This window comes from Caretta caretta, chromosome 2 (genome assembly GCF_965140235.1).
Source record: "Caretta caretta isolate rCarCar2 chromosome 2, rCarCar1.hap1, whole genome shotgun sequence".
In the NCBI taxonomy this organism is placed as follows: domain Eukaryota; kingdom Metazoa; phylum Chordata; order Testudines; family Cheloniidae; genus Caretta; species Caretta caretta.
The window spans coordinates 41,384,172-41,401,629 of NC_134207.1; the positions used below are offsets into that span (position 1 = coordinate 41,384,172).

General features: G+C 41.7%; 1 protein-coding gene across 2 annotated transcripts in view; it reads right to left on the reverse strand.

Moving 5' to 3' along the window:
* The window catches only part of LAPTM4B (lysosomal protein transmembrane 4 beta), a 128,550-nt gene that overhangs the window by 44,176 nt on the left and 66,916 nt on the right, over positions 1–17,458 (reverse strand). For both annotated transcript variants that reach the window (XM_048841304.2, XM_048841305.2), the window contains 2 exons: positions 7,371–7,469; positions 1,628–1,723 (listed from right to left, as the gene is read on the reverse strand). In XM_048841304.2, coding sequence (XP_048697261.2) covers positions 1,628–1,723; positions 7,371–7,469 — 195 coding nt within the window. The remainder of the gene's footprint in view (positions 1–1,627; positions 1,724–7,370; positions 7,470–17,458) is intronic.

The window sequence follows — 17,458 nt, forward strand, 5'->3', positions numbered from 1 at the left end:
CACAGGAAGAAACAGGTTTTCTTCCAGACAGGAGGGAAGGTAGTTCTCTCCCTGACTCTAATCAATCCCATGACTGAAGCACCTAAGATTTCAACCGTACTGATGTATGAAATGTACATTAAATTACAACTTCGCTTGTTGACATGATTTACATTTTTATCCTGCTTTCACGGCAGATTCAGAACATGCTGTTTTCTTGTCCTTTTCCCTTGAGAAGTTATCGGTAAATCATTTCAGTAGAAAAAGGTAGCACTGGAAACTGAACTGGGCCAGCGATGAAGCAGATGCAATGTTATATTAAGCCTGTGTGACTAGAGTTTCAATGTTAATTCAGTTTGGAGAAGAATCTTGCAACCAAGACTTTCAATATGGTGAATTATACATTTTGCAGCATTTTAAGCTGAGTTACAACTACCTAAGGACTTCATAACAGCTATCAATTTTTTTCCCATGCAGAGCTTCTTGTTTTACTCAATGTAGGTTCCAAATGCATTCCTCCCACTTTCATTTAGCTTTCAATAAACTCATAACTGAATGTTCAAAATTCAGTGTTGTCAACTCATGATTTTATCTGGGTCTTGCAATATTGAGGTGTGTTTTTTTGTTTGTTTTTGTTTTTTTAAGTCCTAGCTCTTGAAGACAATGAATTATGTGAGAATCTCAGCTTCCGTTTTAGATAAATAGTAAGGTTCAAGTCCTCATGGCTGCACAGGAAAGCTTGAAAAATATAACTCAAGTTCATCCTAAAGGTTCTGAAACCAAAAGACAACCCCTCAGCCCCAACTTTATTTCATTTTATTTTATTTTATTTTTAAGTCTCACTATATTTAAACCACTCAGTTTTGGGAGCCTGTATTATGATCTTTGAATATTTGAGGTTGGCAATATAGAAATTTCATTAGCTGGATTTGCCCTCCCTTCCACCCATGCAAGGCCAACAGGCCAAACTCATCCTGGTGTAATTCCAAGGATTAAATTGCAATCCCACTTCACTTAAAAGTCTGTGGAGTTACATCAGAGATTACTTTGACCTATTGACCTCAGTGGGATAGCTTGGGTGTAACAAAGCAGAATTGGGTTCCAGGTGTGCAGTATCACCACAAAAATGTCATACTATGCGGAATCAGCAGTGTCAAGTTACCCATTTTTTTTCTGCACATTGTAAACACAACTGAATGAACACACAGCACACGGAGTGCTTCATATCTTATAAATGTAACACTAAATTATTGCAGAAAGAACTGACAACTTCCTGTCCTTTATAGTCCAGACTTGTCTGCTAATTTATTTCAACATAGTCTTCATTTTACTCAGTGTTCTTACAATTCAAAAACAACAGCCAAGTCACACAAATGTCATACCTAATTCTCAGTTGCTGAGCACCAAATCACAACTATAGCATATTGCAGTGGTGTAGATACACACACACAGATCACTAGGAGCTATGTATCAAACACTCTTCTCAACAGACTGATCTGCTTCACCATGAGTTGGAAATTGGATACAAGGACGTTGATAATATGTGTTTAGTGGACAAAGACGATAATTGAGAATTTTGCGTTAAAGGTTAAGAAGCTGTCAGTAACACTGACGAATGGTAAAACAAAACGTTAAGAGACATGCTTACCGCAGTGTCATTGGTTGCAATGTACACCAGCACATCAGAGTTGTTTCTACTATTAATGTACCGGTAACAGTTCCATACGCAGCTAATCAGATAACCCTGCAAAGAGAATGTGCTTGTTATTACATAAAGAAAATAGGAAATTATATATATTTTTTTTAATGAAAATCCCTGAACTCTGATCGGCTGAGGACCATTTTTAGCCAATCAGAACACAGGATATACATAATTGCTAAACTTTACATGAGAAAAAGGAAAGGAAAGAAAAGACCACAAAAAAAGTTAAAATCATGTGTTAAAAAAAATCAATAAAATGTTACTTTTGCTTTAAAAATATTTTAACTACTTCTGTCTTTATTGTGTCCCTCTTCCACACACTCTTTACATCTCTTGTGGGGTTGTAAGTGGTCATTTCACAAGAACTCTAATTTTTTTTCACGATGCATTTAAAATTATATTGGAAGAGTTCTTATTCAGAATCTGGCCCAAATTAGTTAACCTTTATTACTGAAAATATTTAGTTGTTATAATATTACAGATTAAACAATATACTTCATTTAACAGATTAACAGTTTCTATGCGGTTTCAAATTATTATTATTCTTACATATATTTATATATTTTTCAGTATAATAAAAGCCTAATATTAACTCACTAATAATTGTATCCTGATCTAATAAGCTTCCTGCTTTTGCCCTTGGAGTTTATGAAGATGAGAATATGATCACTGTGTTATACCAATAAAATAAAAACCAGGAGGATCTTATTAAAGGGAAAAAGGCAAAATACCACATTTATTGTGAATACAGAAAGAATCATAGTAAGCAGTTAGTTATAGTTATAACATTCCATTCAATCTCATATTTATTCACACATTCATTCATACAAACACACACACACAGGTTCTGCAAGGTTGTTATCATAGTTACCAGCCTTAGAGTTGCTCATGCCAAGCCACTGGCCAGGTGGCCTGGACATGAGGAGGGAGCAGGGCCTTGTCAGATGCTCATCTGATGCTCCTGGAAGTTGGTTTGCAGAATCAGACCCCAAAGTTCTCACTTTTTAGAGTCTATTTTTATCGGAATTTCTTCCTATGCCAGTCTATGGGAATTGCTTCATCATGCTGTTGCTGAATCAATCGCAGATAGCACATTCCTGACGGCTCCAAGATGTTATCTTGTTCTTTGGTTCTCCCATTCTTGAGGCTGTTGGGTGGATTCCAGTCTGCCCTCCGGGGGGGGGGGGGGGGTCCTCTGGTTATTTCCACTTGACGCCTTCTTCAGCCGATGGACACTGGATTCTTAGGCTGGCACCTCCCTGATCATTCACTTATTATCCACACTAAGCATCCATCCACATACATCCTCTATCTCTATTTTAATCACAATTGTTAATACAACAAAAGGGCGGGGAGTCTCTGGGTGCTGTTTCTGTTGTTAGAGTATTGCTTTGAGTCTCTCTCTCTGTGAATTGCTTTGAGAACAGACTCTGTCTTAGAATGTACTAACACAATTAGCAGCTTGCAAGTTTCACACAGAGGGAGAGAAACAGCACCAAAAACCAAGAGACCTCTTAATTAGTAATACCCTGGAATTTAAACTATGGGGAATCAAACTCATTTGTGATTGTAATACAGAACTTCTTTAATATGACCCAACAACTGCCTTGTAAAGAAGCAGCAGCCTCCTGTTATTTAAATAAACCAAAACAAAAGATGCTCTAGAGAGATATCAAAGTATATACTGAGGAATTTGATCTTTCCGATGATTAAATACTAAGTACTTCAGTAGCTGTGCATGGTTTAACTGTAGGTTTTATGGTTTCAGAATTCAGATACTATGGTGATGAGTGCTGTATAAGAGTCTATACAGAACACAGAATAGGAGTTTTGTAAAGCTATAAAAACTTAAGAGCTGACATACTGGTTCAGAGCAATAATCCATCTAACCCAGTATATGGTCTCCAACAATGGCCAGTACCAGAGCTACTGGGAGTGTGTGGAGAACAGGGCAAACTTGGGGTAATCCACCACCTTCCACTCCCACCCGCTGGCAGTCAGAGGATTAGGGCTGCCCCGAGCATGGGTTTGCATCCCTGACCATCTTGGCTAATAGCCATTGATAGACCAGTCCTCCATGAACTTATCTAGGTTGTTCGTTTGTTTGTTTTTTTTAAAATGGTGTTATACTTTTGGCCATCACAACATCCCATGGCAATGAGTTCCACAGGTTAACTGTACTTTGTGTGAAAAAGTACTCCCTTTTGTTTGTATCAAATCTGCTGTCTATTAGTTTCATTGCATGACCCATACTTTTTGTATTGTGGGAAAGGGTAAATAATTCTCTGATCATAAATGGTATGGGGAAAAGTGATTTTATAGATCTCTAAACACTTATTCTTGTTTATAAAAAAGTGTTGTCTGTACAGGCTATTCATTTGGAACTCTATTTTTTGATTCCTGCTGTCAAAATCCAAATTCACAGATATCCTCTCTTGATTCCATAATGTCAAACAATACACTACTTTTTCACAGATGACAAAGTTTTTTGGAGTTTTAAGCAAAGCTGGTTTTGACTTGGTGAATAAAAGTGTGTTTAAAATTACAGTATATGTTTGATACTATTCTGTAGGGTGTTAATCACTTAAGTCAGCTCTGCTAATTTTTACTTGTTTAAAGCAGGAGCTGTTTCTCAGGCTGATGGGAGTGCCGTAATTAAAGGGGTCACCAGCTAGCATACAGCAAGCAATTGGCTACTGGAATGTTAACCCACACTCATTTGAGAATATAAACAGCTGGCGCATTTTACTGGCCCAGAGATTTGGACACACACATTCTTGGCCAGCTCAGCATTAGTAATGGAAATTCATTTTGCCCAGAGTACACTGAAAGTCCAGCAACTTTCCTTTAGATTTGTTCTTAAGAACTCATTTAATATTTATGCTGACACATCATCAGACGGAGTCACTGACCTATTTACTAATTCTTCCCCCCCTTGCCCCCTGAAAAAAAAAACCTGGACTGAGCTTTCAAACAGAGCTTTAGGAAGTGTCACTGGACAGCATAGTGAATCAAAACATTAGTCTCATCTCTGGAGACCCATGTCAAAGGAATTCAATGATCTCAATTTAGCCCATCCTTACTGGTATTTATACACATCACACACCAAACTGCACACATGCATGCACACCCATTCAGTAGGAATGGTAACCTTTCCTCACAAGAGGCGCAAGAGTCAAGTCACATGGGTATGGCAAGATAGTTCTTCCCATGCACCTTTATCCTGAATGTGGAAACTTGCACATTGCCTGATGATCTCCATTTCAAGAACACTAAAATTCATTAAATTCCATCCTAATAAACTTTAATAAACCCCCACATTAATTTCTATTTGCTAAGCAACACAGATCACAGTAATACCATGGTACTAGGCAGCATAAAAGATTAGCAATTCCTGTTTCTTAGCTGTTTCAGTGCCATAGGAAGAAATACAACAGACTCAATGGGTACCTATACACAGCCCAGGGCAGAAAGTCTCGGAGCCTGGGTTGACTGACCTGGGTTTGAGCTATGGTGCTAGAGACAGTTGTGTGGTAACTGGGGTTCAGGCTGGAGCTCAGGCTCTGAAGCCCATACTGTTCCCTAGGCTTCAGAGCCCAAGCCCAAATGTCTACACAGCTATTTTCAGTGGTGTAGTGTGAGTCCCACAAACCTGAGTTTGTCAACCGGGCTCTGAGATTCGCTGCAATGGGCAGCCAGTCACTGTGAAGATGTACCCTGAAAGGGCCATTTCACATGGGCCTATGCAAATACAATCTGCACTTACATCTATCTTGTGAGCACATTACAAATACACATTTTCAGACAGTAAGGGTGGCCAAACACTCCATAACCAGAAAACCACAAAGCAAAGCTGTGCTGACTGCCACGGATTAATATGATCCAGTGGTTGGGTTTTACAAGATTTCAGTCGCATTTGACATGAAAAAGGGCTTGATCTGTTGGCCCAAAAATGCCTACATAATTAAAATTTGAATTTATCTTTAATGAAAGTAACTTCCCATGCTTTAGAGAGGCTCTGCACGCCTCGCAGTACACCCAGAAATGCCTGTGGGCTAGCGAACTCAGCAATTAGAAATCTCATTAAACCTCTTCCTGCAAGTCCTGTCAAACCCCTGCCCCCAGAGTTAGGGTGACCAGATGTCCTGATTTTATAGGGACAGTCCCAATTTTTGGGTCTTTTTCTTATATAGGCTCCTATTACCCCTCACCCCCGTCCCCATTTTTCACATTTGCTGTCTGGTCACCCTCCCTAGAGTTCTCCTAGGGTACAAAGATATAGAGAACAGTTTCATATCAGGGCACAGGGATGTATACATGTAACTTACAGGAATACTCCCTAGTGCTGAGATCAGCTTATTCTAATTTTTGCACATTTTGCAGAATATCTTTTCTGTTGCCTCATTTGCAAAAAAAGAAAACTAGAGCCCAGGCAGCTGAAGAGCACTCAGTGCATCGTAGGAAGAGGGGCTGCAAAGGTGGTTTTCTGCTACCTTTGTGCTCACCTGGCTCAGTAGTACACCAAGCCAGCCCCCCAGTGGAAGTTAAAACAGTCTGAATGATTTTCCCATAGGGTTCATCATGGCAGCTGGAGATTGCCAGGAAGCCATGGCCACACACTCTAAGCCAGCTGAAGGGAAGAGTGTGTTTTAGAAGCCATGATTCTATGCCATGAGAGATTCCCTCCATACTCAGATGAGTGTGCCAGCTTTAAATAACAGTTATGTGCAGAGCAACCCAAACGCAGGCGAGAATCTGGGCTTGGGTCTTCATGCAGGATACAGTGGTATTTTGTTGCTGTAGCACACTCAGATGTCAAAACTAATGTTTAATCATTAATGTATAAATACTAGAGCCAGGTGAAACTTTCGGCTGAAACTTTCTTTGGTGAACGGTTTCAATTAAACTGCTCCCACCCTCCACCAAAAAAATAAAAAAAAGTCAAAAGTTTCACTGTGGCATTTTTGAAATGTCAGCTTTAGATGTGAAACTTTTGTTTCCAAATTTCTTTCAACTTCATTTAGAGGTTTTTAAAAAGCTCAGAATCGAAACAAAAATGTTTCATTTCATGTTGAATGGTATGTTTAATTTGACTCTAAATCCATTTTTTCCCCCAATTTTTCAGAACTGCCAGCAAACAGGGGGAAAAAAAAAAGTCAGATATTAGCACAGCTCTAATAAATACACCTATGGTGCTGGATGCTTTCCCTTGGCTAGATGGGAAACTCCTACATTCCTAGATGGGAAAATCCACATCCCAAGCGACGTTATACCGACCTGACCCACCCCACGTAGACAGCGCTATGTCGACAAGAGAGCTTCTTGGGTAGGTGGATTAACTACACCGACAGGAACAGCTCTCCCATTGGCATAGGAGCGTATTCACTTACGTGCTACAATGGCATAGCCGCATCAGTGAGGCTGTGCCAATGCAGCGCTTCAAGTGTCGATTTGCCCTAAAGCTGGTTCTCTGTTTGGAGAGATTAAACATCTGAAGTCGTACAGTTCTGGTGAAAACTGAAAGCCAAAAAGACTATTGCTTTGGGGTTGTTGGGTTGCTGTCAAATCCATGCTAGTTGTATGTCCCACTGGTCATTCAGCCTTGTTAAGTCAACAAAATACAGAGAAAGGGGAGGGCTATTCCAAAGACATTCCATATATAGAAGACGAACTTTATACACGTGCTCACCTTGAAAGCCAGAATGATGCTTATAAAGAGTAGAATAATCACAATTAGACAAGTCGGATTTACTGCCATAATCTCTTCCTTGTAGGGAAAGTTAGCAGGCTGCAGAAACAAAAACATAAATAAAACATTATAAATCTCTTGAAAGATTAGGGAGCCATTCCCCAGGCTCTTTAATTAACAGCTTATGAGAAGCCAGTTAAATCTGATAGCTCTTCTTTGGACCTGTATTTTAGTTTCTGGCACATCTGGATACAATAAGAATTATAACTATAGTGATGTCTTCATACCTCAGAAGACAGGACAATTCAATGTAACATGCACATCTTTAGTGAAGAGAAAACTGGAGGGCTGTTTTAGGTTTGGGGTTTCTTTGTTTTTTTGGCCTTATAACTAACCCAAAGGAGAATGGACAGAACTTTGGGAAGTTTAGAGAATGCCAGTGATGGCAGACTGTCAAAGTCAGAGCAAGGTTTGCAAAGAATAAACCTCACACTGATAGCACCTATTCGCTATATCTCAGTTTCCTCATCTATACAATCAGATAACAACACTCTTCCTACTTCATAGGAAAACTGCTGTTAATGAATAAAATCTTACATTTGAAAGGCACTTTAAGATCATGGACAAAAGAAGTTAGAGTATTTTTATTATCTGCTGCATTGTTTTAAAATAAAAAAACTGGAAAGCATCAAATTATTCTGAAGCATTGCAATGTGCAATTTGCAACTGCAGTTGGAGTAAGTCTCTACTTATAAATGAAATCGTTCTTTACAAAAGAACTTCACTCAGAGGACTTCAATGTAAACCTCTTCTTGTACACAACAGTTTTGAATACTCTTCTATTTACATTTTAATTAGCCCTGTTCTTCCCCGAGGCATTAAATGAACCAAACTGTTCTGTCAATTAATCTGGATTTACACCAGCGTAACTCCTTGTTGTTACTTAGACCAGAATTTAGCCCCGTGTCTGAGGAATTTCTCTTTTTTTGTCAGCTGTTTGTGAGAAGTTTCTTTATTTAGAATGTCCATGAAATGTTTGTAATGCTTAAGATCATCAGATGATACAACAGATTGGAAATAAGTGCTACAGAAATATATTTTCAACTCCTTGAGAGATGTGTTTTATTCTTTCATAGAATTTCGTAACTAATGTTTTGATCACTTTATTTTCATTATAAAATTTCCTGCTTCTTGCAGAAGTCTAGCTAAATCTAAAATTAACTGATTCATTGCCTGCAGAAGAATTTACTTAACAATATGCTATTTCACACAATATCCTTATCGCAAACACAATGAAAGTACAGTAGAACCTCAGAGTTATGAACACCAGTTACAAACTGACTGATCAACCACACACCTAATTTGGAACTGGGAGTACACAATCAGGCAGCAGGGATAAAAAAAGTATAGAGTACAGCACTGTATTAAGCATAAATGACTAAAAAATAAAGGGAAAGTTTAAAAAAGATTTGACAAGGTAAGAAAACTTTCTGTGATTATTTCATTTAAATTATCGGTAAATTGGTTAAAACTGGCATTTTGCTTCTGCATAGTAAAGTTTCAAAGCTGTATTCAGTTACTGTTCAGTTGTAAACTTTTGAAAGAACAGCCATAATGTTTTGTTCAGAGTTACGAACATTTCAGAGTTAGGAACAACCTCCATTCCCGAGGTGTTCGTAACTCTGAGATTCTACTGTAGTTACTCAAAAAGAAAAGGAGTACTTGTGGCATCTTAGAGACTAACCAATTTATTTGAGCATAAGCTTTCGTGAGCTACAGCTACAGCTCACGAAAGCTTATGCTCAAATAAATTGGTTAGTCTCTAAGGTGCCACAAGTACTCCTTTTCTTTTTGCGAACACAGACTAACACGGCTGTTACTCTGAAACCTGTAGTTACTCAGAGACCCAAAAGGAGCTAGAAGTGTGTTGATGATAAACCTGATGAAAAACAAAGAAACCTTACCCACAAATAAATAAATAAAATGCAGAAACTTAAAAGATTTCATGCCATGGTATGTACTTCAGGACTACAACTGTGGGGTCTTGTACTTTGTTAGATAGTCTAACCCTTATTGGCTGCTGAAGACAGACTTATAAACAGTTACAATAAAATTTCCTGAATATAATTTCTTCACTACTGAACTTGTACTAAAAACAAAACAAAAAGTAGAATCAATTTGTAACTGGAATGAAGACTCAGACTGAGGACACTTCTGTCATGTTAGACTCTCTGATATCAGAGAACCTCTGTCACAGTTATGAAATTGGATATGTGTCAAGTCCATATTTTGTTCAAACCCAAATGGCATATTTCCAGAATTCAGCTGGGCTGGAATTTGTTCCTCTGAAGGAAAGAGAGAGGGTGGGGAGGTGGGAAAAAGGAAACGACCAATAAAATTCCTACTTGTTTAAAGAGCAGGAACATCTGCTAGAGCCATGAACCATTAGCTAGCCAAGTTCAACAGCAGCAGGTGCTATTCATCAGGTCCAAGCTTGTCTACAAGTTTCAGTCAATAGAAATTTCAGATTCTATGGAAATAACAGAACAAGCTACAATAAGCGTCAATATGTATAAAATAGATGATTTTTTGAAGAGTTGAATCTAATGGGAATGCTACAGAATGAGTCAGGATAATTTCTTCTCAGATGACATTTTTCCCTACTGTTTTGACTATAAAGCCTCAGGATGGACTTCCGTAGGTCTCCTTCCATGTGGGCTACTACGCCTCATTCAGGTAAATTTGAGCTCTATGGCAGCAGTACTGGGTAGTCAGCTCTTTTTCAACACCTCCCGATTAGTGTGAAAGCTCAAGCAATGCCCCCACTTGGTAGTCCCACATGCTCCCTATGTCGAAAAGGTTATTTGAAGGCTGACCGATAACACAAGATCAACAGGTCAACCTGGGAGAAAAATATTGTGTTGCAACAAGACTACAGATAGCATCAAGGTCTCCATGTACAGAAGGCAGGTATGGGGAGAGAGATATTTGTATGTTGAACAGCATTATTCTCAGCTAGAATGAGGTCACTGATAAGGCATGTTATACGGGTGATACAGTTAAAGACTGAATTAATATGTGAAAAGACCAGAGGGCCATATTTTTATGCACAGTAATGAGACAGAAAGCAGAAACACAATGAGACTCAAAAGAAATTCAGCCTATCACTTTGACTAATGTTACCTTTCCTGTTGTCCACACTGGGATTTTACCATTACCAGTTCCTTACCACCACAGTGCGATTTGCACTGGCAGGGTAAGCCATACATATGCAATACATATCCACACTAGGGCTTTCTAGTGGTGCAGCTACACCAGTAATTGAAAACCCAGTACAGAAAAGGCCTGGGAGACAAGTTTCAGAATAAGAGCTTGGTGGGTGCACAATTGATAGGGGTAGAACTCCGGTGGGGGAAAATGTCAAATGTTATAAAAGATTTGACTGGTCTGTGGCAAAAATCAGTTCACAAGTGAGTTCGCGGCTAGATATTCTATTTGTGCATTAATTAAAACGTGGCCTGTGAGAAGTGTTTGCATGTTAAAAGCATAATGAATGTTTTATTTATATAGCACTGTGGGCATTGATAGTTCTGTATAAATAATAGTTATAATAATAAACTCAGCTTTGGCATGTGTAAGCAGTACTCCCTTTAAGGATGAGGAAGTTAGGTGATAAGCGTATTTTAAGAACTAATGACTTAAAATTTATTTTATAAACTACAATTGCAGCAACCTCCCTTCCATCTCCCCCAAATCCCTTACATAGCCAAACTTTTATATTTGCCCCCAATTTTATAACTCAAGAACTCCATGTTTAAATATGGAGTCAATTCTTCTTGAACAGCTATAAACCTTGAAGTATAAAAATCCATTAGAATTTAACAGAAAAAACCCCAGGTGTTTTATAGGGTTTTTTTTAAAGTCGTGCAATGAATTCAATAGATAATTACATCCCTACTTTAGAATTCTATAGGATGACTAAAAAAAAAAATCTATTTTCTATTTGATTTAAAGGTTTTTAAGAGTAAATTCTATCTATTGTTTTCATCCCTATTATACCCTATAGGCCCTGGTCTACACTAGGACTTTAGGTCGAATTTAGCAGCGTTAAATCGATGTAAACCTGCACCCGTCCACACGATGAAGCCCTTTATTTCAACTTAAAGGGCTCTTAAAATCGATTTCCTTACTCCACCCCGACAAAGTGGATTAGCGCTTAAATCGGCCTTGTCGGGTCGAATTTGGGGTACCGTGGACACAATTTGACGGTATTGGCCTCCAGGAGCTATCCCAGAGTGCTCCATTGTGACCGCTCTGGACAGCACTCTCAACTCAGATGCGCTGGCCAGGTAGACAGGAAAAGAACCTCGAACTGAATCTCATTTCCTGTTTGGCCAGCGTGGCAAGCTGCAGGTGACCATGCAGAGCTCATCAGCAGAGGTGACCATGATGGAGTCCCAGAATCGCAAAAGAGCTCCAGCATGGACTGAACAGGAGGTACGGGATCTGATCACTGTATGGGGAGAGGAATCCGTGCTATCAGAACTCCGTTCCAGTTTTCGAAATGCCAAAACCTTGTCAAAATCTCCCAGGGCATGAAGGACAGAGGCCATAACAGGGACCCGAAGCTTAAGGAACTGAGGCAAGCCTACCAGAAAACCAGAGAGGCAAACGGCCGCTCCGGGTCAGAGCCCCAAACATGCCACTTCTATGATGAGCTGCATGCCATTTTAGGGGGTTCAGCCACCACTACCCCAGCCGTGTTGTTTGACTCCTTCAATGGAGATAGAGGCAACACGGAAGCAGGTTTTGGGGACGAAGAAGATGATGATGATGAGGTTGCAGATAGCTCAGAGCAAGCAAGCAGAGAAACCGGTTTTCCCGACAGCCAGGAACTGTTTCTCACCCTGGACCTGGAGCCAGTACCCCCCGAACCCACCCAAGGCTGCCTCCTGGACCCGGCAGGCGGAGAAGGGATCTCCGGTGAGTGTACCTTTTAAAATACTATACATGATTTAAAAGCAAGCATGTGAAAGGATTAATTTGCCCTGGCATTCACGGCTCTCCTGGATGTACTCCCAAAGCCTTTGCAAAAGGTTTCTGGGGAGGGCAGCCTTATTGCGTCCTTCATGGCAGGACACTTCACCACTCCAGGCCAGTAACACGTACTCAGGAATCATTGTACAACAAAGCATTGCAGTGTATGTTTGCTGGCGTTCAAACAACATCCGTTCTTTATCTCTCTGTGTTATCCCCAGGAGAGTGAGATATCATTCATGGTCACCTGGTTGAAATAGGGTGCTTTTCTTCAGGGGACACTCAGAGGAGCCCATTCCTGCTGGGCTGTTTGCCTGTGGCTGAACAGAAATGTTCCCCGCTGTGAGCCATGGGGAGGGGGAAGGGTTGAGGGGGTAGCCACGCTGGGGGGCGGGGCGGGGAGGGGGAGGCAAAATGCGACCTTGGAAAGAAAGCACATGTGCTATGTACGTAATGTTAACAGCAAGGTTTACCCTGAAAAAGAGTGCAGCCACTGTTTTATACAATGTGTCTTTTTAAATACCGCTGTCCCTCTTTTTTTCTCCACCCGCTGCATGTGTTTCAATGATCACAGGATCTTCTCCTTCCCAGAGGCTAGTGAAGATTAGAAAGAAAAAAAAACGCACTCGTGATGAAATGTTCTCTGAGCCCATGCTGTCCTCCCACACTGACAGAGCACAGACGAATGCGTGGAAGCAAATAATGTCAGAGTGCAGGAAAGCACAAAATGACCGGGAGGAGAGGTGGCAGGCTGAAGAGAGTAAGTGGTGGGCTGAAGACAGGGCTGAAGCTCAAATGTGGCGGCAGCATGATGAGAGGAGGCAGGATTCAATGCTGAGGCTGCTGCAGGATCAAACCAGTATGCTCCAGTGTATGGTTGAGCTGTAGCAAAGGCAGCTGGAGCACAGACTGCCACTACAGCCCCTGTGTAACCAACCACCCTCCTCCCCATGTTCCATAGCCTCCACACCCAGACGCCCAAGAACGCGGTGGGGGAGCCACCGGCCAACCAGCCACTCCGCCACAGAGGATTGCCCAAAAAAAAAAAGAAGGCTGGCATTCAATAAATTTTAAAGTTGTAAACTTTTAAAGTGCTGTGTGGCATTTTCCTTCCCTCCTCCACCACCCCTCCTGGGCTACCTTGGTAGTCATCTCCCCTATGTGTGTGATGAATGAATAAAGAACGCATGAGTGTGAAGCAACAATGACTTTATTGCCTCTGCAAGCGGAGATCGAAGGGAGGAGGGGAGGGTGCTTAGCTTATAGTGAAGTAGAGTGAACCAAGGGGTGGGGGGTTTCATCAAGGAGAAACAAACAGAACTTTCACACCGTAGCCTGGCCAGTCATGAAACTGGTTTTCAAAGCTTCTCTGATGCGTACCGCGCCCTCCTGTGCTCTTCTAACCGCCCTGGTGTCTGGCTGAGCGTAACCAGCAGCCAGGCGATTTGCCTCAACCTCCCACCCCGCCATAAACGTCTCCCCCTTACTCTCACAGATATTGTGGAGCGCACAGCAAGCAGTAATAACAGTGGGAATATTGGTTTCGCTGAGGTCTAAGCGAGGCAGTAAACTGTGCCAGCGCGCCTTTAAACATCCAAATGCACATTCTACCACCATTCTGCACTTGCTCAGCCTGTAGTTGAACAGCTCCTGACTACTGTCCAGGCTGCCTGTGTACGGCTTCATGAGCCATGGCATTAAGGGGTAGGCTGGGTCCCCAAGGATAACTATAGGCATTTCAACATCCCCAATGGTTATATTCTGGTCTGGGAAGTAAGTCCCTTCCTGCAGCTGTTGAACCAGACCAGAGTTCCTGAAGATGCGAGCGTCATGTATCTTTCCCGGCCATCCCACGTTGATATTGGTGAAACGTCCCTTGTGATCCACCAGAGCTTGCAGCACTATTGAAAAGTACCCCTTGCGGTTTATGTACTCGGCGGCTTGGTGCTCCGGTGCCAAGATAGGGATATGGGTTCCATCTATAGCCCCACCACAGTTAGGGAATCCCATTGCAGCAAAGCCATCCACTATGACCTGCACATTTCCCAGGGTCACTACCCTTGATATCAGCAGATCTTTGATTGCGTGGGCTACTTGCATCACAGCAGCCCCCACACTAGATTTGCCCACTCCAAATTGACTCCCAACTGACCGGTAGCTGTCTGGCATTGCAAGCTTCCACAGGGCTATCACCACTCGCTTCTCAACTGTGAGGGCTGCTCTCATCTTGGTATTCATGAGCTTCAGGACTGGGGAAAGCAAGTCACAAAGTTCCATTGAAGTGCCCTTACGCATGCGAAAGTTTCGCAGCCACTGAGAATCGTCCCAGACCTGCAACACTATGCGGTCCCACCAGTCTGTGCTTGTTTCCTGAGCCCAGAATCGGCATTCCACAGCATGAACCTGCCCCATTAGCACCATGATGCATGCACTGGCAGGGCCCATGCTTTCAGAGAAATCTGTGTCCATGTCCTGATCACTCACGCGACCGCGCTGACGTCGCCTCCTCGCCCGGTATCGCTCTGCCAGGTTCTGTGCTGCATATACTGCTGGATAATGCGTGTGGTGTTTAATGTGCTCCTAATTGCCAAAGTGAGCTGAGCGGCCTCCATGCTTGCCTTGGTATGGCGTCTGCACAGAAAAAAAGCACGGAACGATTGTCTGCTGTTGCTCTGACGGAGGGAGGGGCGACTGACGACATGGCTTACAGGGTTGGCTTACAGGGAATTAAAATCAACTAAGGGGGTGGCTTTACATCAAAGAGTATTTCAGGCAGGACTTCACGGAGGGTTCCAATAAGAAATGGTGCACCTAAGTAATTGTTCTTATTGGAACAAGGTTGGTCTGGCCTCTGATTGATACATCGCTAGATTTACCTCGCTGCACCTTCTCTGTGCGTGACTGCAGTGTGACCTAGAGGAATGAGTCCCCTAGACGGGGGTGGAAGGGGAAGCAAATGAGTACAAAACAAGTCTGGTCTATTTCTTGTTTTGATCCACTCCATCTATCTTTGGCTGGCAGCAGACGGTGCAGAAGGACTGCATGCCATCCACATCTCAGGGCTGCTCGGCAGAAGATGGTACAATACGACCGTAGCCATGCTCATCTCTTGCCTGCCCGGCAGAAGATGGTACAATACGACCGTAGCCATGCTCATCTCTTGCCTGCCCGGCAGAAGATGATGCAATAGGACTGCTAGCAATCCATATCGCCTGCCTGCTCACCGTAAGATGGTTCAATAGGACTGACTGCAGGACTAAAGAGAATGACTTGATCAAATCACTCCAAATTTAGTCCCTGCGCCCATGTCTGCCCAGGCGCTCCTGGCCGACGTGGCCAGGAACACCTCGGACATGACGATGACAGCTATCAGTCCTATTGCACTGTCTGCTGCCACAAGGCAATGCGTTGCTGCTACTGTGTAGCAATGCAGTACCGCATCTGCCAGCACCCAGGAGACATACGGTGACAGTGAGCTGAGTGGTCTCCATGCTTGCCGTGGTATGGCGTCTGCACAGGTAACTCAGGGAAAAAAAGGCACGAAACGATTGTCTGCCCTTGCTTTCATGGAGAGAGGGAGGGAACGGGGGCCTGACGATATGTACCCAGAACCACCCGCGACAATGTTTTAGCCCCATCAGGCATTGGGATCTCAACCCAGAATTCCAGTGGGCAGCGGAGACTGCAGGAACTGTGGGATAGCTACCCACAGTGCAACGCTCCAGAAGTCGACTCTAGCCTCAGTACTGTGGAAGCACTCTGCTGAGTTAATGCACTTAGAGCATTTTCTGTGGGGACACACACACTCGAATATATAAAACCGATTTCTAAAAAACCGACTTCTATAAATTCGACCTAATTTCGTAGTGTAGACATACCCTAGGACTTTCCTGTAAGGATTTATAATAAAAGCTGACAGCCTTAACCGAAGTGTCACAAAGCAACACCAATCAGATACACAGTGAAACTATTTTACACACTTGATTTGAAATGTACCATTAAATTAGCTGATGAGCTTTACCATTTCTATACATTAGTAAAAACCAAGCTTACATATGTTGTTTTCAGAATAGCATGTTTCCATGCCTGTGGCTTAATTTATTACGTATACTGTATGAGATGATAAAATTAAACTCTTAATCTTTTAAGGTTTTAGAAAGTACATGTATTAAAGCTTTAGTGAGGATAAAGAAAAGGAGTATGCTTTAAGTCAAACTACTTTAAATAATTACTATTACAAGAAATAGGGTGCTGTTTGTTTTAAAAGTCAATACAAGTACAAATTTAATATCAATTAAAATAGTCTCTATTAAATAATTACAGTTCTAATGATCAGGGTGTCTAATGTAGGTTAGAACCATCAGTTTAGGGCTGACCACCACCATAGAACATTTAAAATTATTAGATTTGTGGTTAGACTAACTGCTTATTTTACATAATTCTTTGTGCTGTGATGTTCTTGCAATTTATGGAACATTTTAAAGGATATATTTGTGTGCAAGTACACATGAATGACAACAGGTTTCCAAAGGTACCCAAACTGCTAAAAAGCAACATTCAGTGCAGGTTGACATCAGAAAATTGCAAAGTACATGTGGAAACAATGTCACATGTTTCAAATACATGGTGATGTTAACAAAGGACCCACTTCTGTCACCTCCTATGTCGAATGGTGCCTCATTCCATGGAAATTATTTGGAGCAATTATATAGTAAGGTCCAATTCAATGTGCATAAGGCTGGCAGATCTATGCCCAACGCAAACAGATTTAACAATCCTGCATGTTCAGACAGAAGCAAGGAAAGAGGTGAAGCTCAGATGGGCTGGTTTTTGATCTACCAGTGACCACAAGCAGCAGAGAATTAGGAGTGCTATTTTAATAATGTCCTTGGGTTATTGCTAAAAATTCTATTAGCAGATGCGTACATTTGTCCAGATGTCTATTACTAAAGTTTCTTCAAGGATTGTCCCTGAAAGAGCTCTGTTCCACAGAGCGTTACTCCCCCACCCCTTTACAGTGACACCACAGTGACAAGCGCCATAAAAATGCC